The sequence below is a fragment of the Fopius arisanus genome, unplaced genomic scaffold (assembly GCF_000806365.1).
Source record: "Fopius arisanus strain USDA-PBARC FA_bdor unplaced genomic scaffold, ASM80636v1 scaffold00009, whole genome shotgun sequence".
NCBI classification, from domain to species: domain Eukaryota; kingdom Metazoa; phylum Arthropoda; class Insecta; order Hymenoptera; family Braconidae; genus Fopius; species Fopius arisanus.
Window position 1 is genome coordinate 346,526 of NW_011887748.1, and position 7,450 is coordinate 353,975.

Consider the following 7,450-nt stretch of genomic DNA (forward strand, 5'->3'; position numbering starts at 1 on the left):
ATTAAATTTAATTAAAAAATTGAAATCCATAGAAAATGTTTTTTTTAATCTTAACCATGCGCTTCTTTTTTTCAACGTATAATTTCGTTTTTTCAAGATTTTTGTTTATTTTTCCAAAAACAATTCCATATTCCTTTTTTGAATTCCCACATATCACACAATACGCGCGGCAATATCTAGTAAAAAAATGAAAATGAGATGAAGTAGCACTTAGTCAATACTCTTTATGCCAGTGAAAAATCGTGAGAGACAAAGTTTGGTAGACATCGATAAATTGAATGAGGAGAATATAGTGGTACAGATAGACAGGATATTGGCGCGGGTTAAGGTTGGCGTTTGGTCGGTATGCCGATGTTGAGACCGTGGGCTCTTCGCTCTGGTTGAGCTCCTGGCATCCATTGGCAGTGGTGTTGGCCAGATAACGTGATTTACACTGTCGGGGTAATTAATGTTCCTCTTTCTCCTGCCCCATCCACCCACTCACTGTTTCCACCCTCAACCCCATTCCTATCTACTCGCTACTGTACACAGAGAATGTTTAATGGGGCAGAGGTGGAGGAAGGAAAAAAAGAGGAGAAAAACAATCGGAAATCGACGACCACCTGCCGCCAAGTACGATCGTACCGGTTTTGTGTATGCAACGGTATCGAAATGCCAAATCGAACCAATGGATTGACAAATTATTCACTTCCATTTTTTACTTTATCAGCATTTCCTATTCATCTTGAGGTTTTATTTGTGTAAATTCACTTTTTGCTTCATCCAATTACTCTCACCGGGGGATTAATCAAGTTCATTGTCAAGTGATTAAAATAATAATAATTATGAAATAATAAAACTGGAAAATCGTGTTGAAGTGGTTAATTGGAATGGCATTGTTTTCGACCTTCGTTTTTAACCGATATCTCGGAATTGAAGGAACCCAGCGATTTTTATGAGAAATCCTTTTTTATTGAAAATTATGAGAGCTTGAAAAAAGGTTCTTATCACAATGTTGTTATCTTCATTCGACTCCGAGATATCTCCTAAAAACTAGTCACGGAGAGAATCAGAGTATCATCTTTTGGGGCAATAGAGGTTTCTACAGTCAATTATTCTAATCTCATGTGAAAATTTGAGTAATCAGTACTACTTGTACTTAAAGTATACCTAAACTTCACAGTACTTGTCACATCTTCACTTACCGTTCATGTTTTTTACACTTCAACTACTATAACCCAAAGAAAATAGAACAGCACTGGCTAATCGAAATAACAATTAAAAATCATTTACCATTTCCCTTTAGATTTTTCAGTAGACAGAAGTTGAAATGATAAAATAAAATGAAATGATCAAGTGGTGATTTAGATTGCGGTCACTCACCAGTTATGGAAGCTGTAGAACTCGGTGAAATGGTGGATGGATTGGCACGTGGAGGCGGTGAAAAAGCACCGGCCAGATAGTTACCCCTGTCTGCAAGCGCCTGTTTAGCTTTTTCAACGCTCTGTTTAAGCTGCTGAAATGTGCTACCACACGCAAGACCTCGGTACGGCCAGTTTTCTTGTTTAACACCAGCTGCAGATATGGAAACACCGGAGGCCGTTGCTGCTCCAGTCGTTCCTGTTGCACCCTTCAAGTCCAGCGCCCCCGAGTACGAACAGCTAGTGCTGTCGTACATCACCAAAGTGCCCCTGTAAGTACCAAAATACCTCATCAATACATCAGAATTTACCGGACTAGTAATTGAAGAGCACGATCACTCTGAATCCAAATCATCTCCAATCATCGGAAATCGCTTGAAATCATTCAATCATGAGATGAAACTTTTTGGATCACTTGAAGCTTTTGAAATAAAATATTTCAATGTCTTGTAATTAATTTTACGTTACGTGGAATCAGCGATCATTATATTATGATATTTTATCAATAATCCCTTGAGTTTGGTATTGAATTAAAAAATTGTTTCAACACTGGGGGACAATATATTTTAATAAATATTTCAATAAATGGATTTCTCAAGGGTTGGCATTTCTGTTTTCTTGACTCAGGTTTCAATAAATTTGTTTATTACATTATAATGCCCTCCATTATTTTCCATATTCTCCAGGTTTGGAATTTTAGTCGCAAATCAAAGGCTAGATAATTTGGAGTAATTCCAAATATTAATAATCGTTATTGACGTTCAGCCGAGATGATTAATTGAATAATAATTTCATAATTCAGTAATTCTCGTGCTTGAAATTGTATTTTATATTGTTTTTATGGAAAGAATACCCGAAAAATATGAACGATATTATATTCTTGGCAGAAATTACCCCCGAAAGCCTTTCCTCAATTCGTTTTTTCTACAGTACTAGAATTTTTCTAGAAAATCTCTCTCTACACTAAATTTCCACTGAAACTTCAAAAAATCCCGTGAAATTTCCCTCATTCTCTGAAGACAGAAGAGACCCGAAGAACTCCGCTTTACATATTTTTCAATTTTGACTTTTTCCAAAATGAAGGGCAGCCTCGGATTAATTCTTCATCAATAATTAAAAATTCCCACAAAATGAATAATTCCCATTGAAACCAGAAATGTCACTATTTCCCTTCAACCCTAATCAACCAATCAATCAACACCCTCTCCCATTAAATTCTCCTCCATCCCCTAGGATTCACCCTAAACTCCACCGAAACCCAAAAAAAAAATCCTTCAAAAATCTCCTCGAGAGGAAATTTATTCCACACACCGTCGGCAGTTAAAAGAATCAGCATGATCCCACGCAGCCTAAACCGTCGATTTTCCTCAACAAAATGAACCCATCACTTGATGCACATCACGATAATCCACCAAACGACCACCACAAAATTTAACAATACGCCAATTGAACATGCACCAATTAACGATCATATCGCGAATGATGCAGTGCCTTAGACTCACTCCCGCGAAAATCCGCGATATCCAGCTCTCGATAGGGTTAATTATCGGATGATTAGGATTTCACAGATTCTATCACAGTTTTCGATCCATCTGAAACCACAAATGCATACCGCACTGTTGACTGAACCACTGTGAAGAAGGTAGAGTCAGGTTGTCTCGCGCAACAGCGACCGCCGCGGCCAGCAAATTGTCTGCTTCCGGGCCTCATTACATCACTCTGTTACTCTGTTAACAGTAACGCTCGCCGGAAACCCCTCTACTACTCTACCTCGTCTAAGCTCATGCTCGTGGAGGAGTGTCACGTGTGTGTGTATATAGTATACGAGGTTACACGAGGTATCCACGCACCCATATACAGGGTGTCACAAAATCGCAGGTCCAGAGGGTTGTTCGGGGACCCATTCCTGAACCATTACATCAAGGGCCTAGTCAGTGGTCAAATCATTCCCTCGGAATTTATATCACGAGGAATTTCTCCTAGGTACATGGAGAAAAAATATTTCTTTAGCCAACAATATTTATTAACCACAAGAAAATATATTTGGCATTAATCTTTAATTATTAATTATTAATTATTAAATAAATCTTATGGGAATATTTACACAGTGACCGCCAGATTTACTGGTGGAAAGAAAATATTCTTGGGAAAAATAATTTTTTTTCTCAGTGTACTCCTGAAATTACCTGGTATCGGCAGAATCCGCACACAGGTAGAAATATATCGAAAAAATTACGGAGCATTCAGTTTGCTTGCCGATTACGGAATCAGCATGGGATATATCTGCGGATATATCCGGATATTATTTTGATATATCTGCGGATATATCAGCGTATTATTTTGAAATATCCTCGGATATATCATTTCGCGGGAAATCATTTGAAATCGTGAAATCGCTCAGAATTCTCAAGTGACGTTTTTTTCTGAAAATATCTTTTTGATTTTATACTGTCCTGATCAATCCAGTGATGTCGATAATTCGATTGATTGAACCTTGCGAAATCAAAAAGAATTTCCCAAATAAAAAACTGAGATCGGATGAAAATTATTGCATTCAATTGAAATTATTTCATTTTTAAAATCGAATATTTCAAGAAATTACTGGAAATGACAGTGAAATCATTATCATTATATCTCATAATAAATAATCCTCGGATTGAATCACAATTAGATCGGTCATACCTCCGAGTCACCTGAATCCTGATCTTTTGTAATATCCGCCTCTCTTTGATCACTCGACCAGTCCCAGTCCAGCGGTTTCTACTCGGTTAATGAGACTCGCGATTGTCACTTCGCGTATATCATCTGGTTCCATGAAAGCCCCGGTCTCAGATCGGAAATGATAACTCTGATAACATTTATCCCTCCGGCATTTTGGCCGAGAGTTTTTTTAGAAGATGAGAAAGACGCGACTCAAGTTATCGGATCCCATTTTTTTTTAAATTATATTTTTTATTTAAAAATATCTCGTGTTAATCACATATATGCCGAATATGTATGTAATGATAGGCAATATATATCTGCTCACAATTTATTTATGATTAGTAATATAATAATTGATCGTATTTAAACAATTTATTAATAATTTTTTAAACGGGAAGCTTTCTCACCATTTTCAATTTTTAAAAATTCATATATAATGTTAATTATTTTTCATTATTGTAATTATTGACCTAATTAACGGAAAGATTATTTTATGGTATTAATTTGATTGAGAATGTGAGTGCGCGTAACTAATCAATAACTTCCGTCAATTTCCGTAGAATATTCCGAGAATAATTCTCTTTTCTTCATCACTCAATTTCTATTCCGATTCCTATATCAGATACTGTCTCATTTAATTATCTTTTTCGAAATACTTCTCCTGATTAAAACCTTTAAATACATCCTTTAATTGCCCTGAAATTTCCAGGGGATAATGGGAATACATTCCCGAATTTATTTTTGTCAGTTCCATTTCATCATCTCAACTGACAAATAAGATCTAGATTTTCTACCGAATGGTGTTTGAGGGCTAGTGTTCATTCCTCATCCTTGACTCTCGAATAATGCCCTGAATATAAAACTGTTATCAGAGTTATCACTACAGTTCCCAGAAGATGGTTTTTTGAAATGTTTTTGATTTTATACAGCCATAATCAATCGAGTGCAGTTTATCTATTCTGTAAAAATCAAGAAGAATTTTCGGTAAAAACCCCAGCGCCTATAATATCACCGGAAAAAATAGCCCGCACACCCAATTTGATAGACCATAGGAAAATTAGAGCCCCTGAAAAAATAGACAACGAAAAAACTAATTAAATTAAAAAATAATTAAATTGAGCGAGTTTTAACACGTTTTGAATGTGTGGGATATTTTTTCCCTGGGATATTTTTTCCGGGATTCCCCGAATTATCCCGATGAGTATGACTTAATTTTCGGTCACCCCGTATGTAAACAGAGCACCGATGAGTTTGTCGACACGACAAACCAACACATACGCATTATTATTGTGAGTGGCATGAAAAGCCAAAAGTTTTATTCCACCTCCTCCCTCTTCCCATTGAAATGTTAATTGGTGGATTTTTCTCTCAATTATTCGCACCCAGTGGTACACTATTTTTAACCCATTCACCAGGTGAAAATGCCGTCGCGAGTCTTTTAATTATTTCACCTACCAAATGGATAACGCACTTCTGCAACGGTACTTGACCCAGGGAGATGGATCGTTATCGTTTTATGCATGAGAAACGATATCCAGGCATCCCTTCGTCCGGCTGACCGTCGACTTTGACCCTTACTCGCACCATAAACTACAAAAGCTGGGGACCAACCGAATATCAATGCTCTTTTTTTTATTGTTGTCAATACCCTATGGACGCGAAACACCGGATGTCACAGCGATTTCACTGACGCTAGCATCAATTCCCCTTTTTTCCTTCTTCAAGCTCTCTCGATCCGATCGTTAATTTATTTCCACCATCTTACCCATTTCCATTCCCATTCCCATTCCCATTTCCATTCCCTCTCAATCCCATTTTTACATTCTCTCCATCTGCCTTCACCCACGAAATAATATACAAATCCTTGATAATCCTCGACTTACAGTTGAAATTTGCAAGAATAATCTGTTAAATTTGATACTCAATATTGTTTATTAAGAGGGATGTAATTAGTATATGAGGGGATGCTTGGGGGGTCTTGGCGACCTTGATTGAATCCGAACTTGATTGTTTATTTAGTGTGACATAAACAAATGACCAAGTAGATGGAAGAAATGGAAAGGAATGACAGTTCTCCTTTGTTCCTTTTTCTCGCCGATTTTCGTGTCACTCATTAGCTACCGAACTCGTTATACCTCAGAATAAATAACTTAATAGCTCCAATTAAATAACGGAATTTATTTATTGCTCCCCAAACCTGCATCCGACATTCCAGCACTTACCCTCTCACTTTATAGGATCCAGACTGCCTTGAAGCACAAAATAATCCACCCTTAAAACATTTCAACAATCAATTTATAACGAGCACTAAAAAAATGTTATTTTAATTAGCAAGTGGTGTTCAGGTGTTGAATGTTTATTTAAAATATTTGCACTTCACTGAGTTCGTAAGTTTGTCGCGATTGAGATCACTGGGATTTTGTATTGACATGTGGAAGAATCGCGATGATTGGAGGGTGGTGGTGGTGATAGGGTGGTGATTTCCGTGGGTGGTTAAAGGTAAGTTGTTGGATGTGAGGTGTAATGGCGAGAGGCCTCGGTGGTAAAATGGCCAGGGTGAGATGATGATGTTAGCGCGTGGACCGGCCCCAACACGACGGACGCACATTTGGCAGAGTCGTTATCAGTGGCGGTCCGACGATTGGCTGTATCGGAGCCTGCGCCCCTCGCACTCGTCATTTTATCTCACTCTCTCATTTCACCCTCACTGACTTCCTCTTGGTTGTACTCGTTACTCCTCTCCGCGCATTCTCCTGTCTCATCTTATATATATCCAGAATGGATATGTGGCCAGGATGGTATCACCTAATGGGATGGATTTGCATTTTCATACTCAAGGTTTAGGCACTCGGTAAATGGAGAATTCATTTATTTTGGGGTTGTTTATTGATGATTGTGTAATTATGAAATTAAATTATATCAAATCGATCCTGAAATCATGAAATGGATTTGCATTTTCATACTCAAGGTTTAGGCACTCGATAAATGGAGAATTCATTTACTTTGGGGTTGTTTATTGATGACTGTGTAATTATGAAATTAAATTATATTAAAATGGATCCTGAAATCATGGGAAATCATATGGAATGGATTTGCATTTTCATACTCAAGGTTTAAGCACTCGATAAATGGAGAATTCATTTATTTTGGAGTTGTTTATTGATGACTGTGTAATTATGAAATTAAATTATATCAAATCGATCCTGAAATCATGGGAAATCATATGAAATGGATTTGCATTTTCATACTCAAGGTTTAGGCACTCGATAAATGGAGAATTCATTTATTTTGGAGTTGTTTATTGATGACTGTGTAATTATGAAATTAAATTATATCAAATTGATCCT

The 7,450-nt window shown here is 37.1% G+C and overlaps 1 protein-coding gene across 2 annotated transcripts in view; it reads right to left on the reverse strand.

Annotated features, from left to right (window-relative positions):
• Nucleotides 1-6,607, reverse strand: part of Ets65A (DNA-binding protein D-ETS-3) — a 39,820-nt gene extending 33,213 nt beyond the window's left edge. Inside the window, exons 1-2 of one of the 2 annotated variants that reach the window (XM_011316785.1) lie at nucleotides 6,326-6,607; nucleotides 1,363-1,670 (exon numbers count right to left, since the gene is read on the reverse strand). In XM_011316785.1, the coding sequence (XP_011315087.1) occupies nucleotides 1,363-1,657 (295 nt within the window). In that variant the 5' untranslated portion in view covers nucleotides 1,658-1,670; nucleotides 6,326-6,607. Of the gene's footprint in view, nucleotides 1-1,362; nucleotides 1,671-2,711; nucleotides 3,011-6,325 lie in introns of those variants that run through there. The other variant, XM_011316784.1, reaches the window with a different exon arrangement.
• Nucleotides 6,608-7,450: the final 843 nt, after the last annotated feature.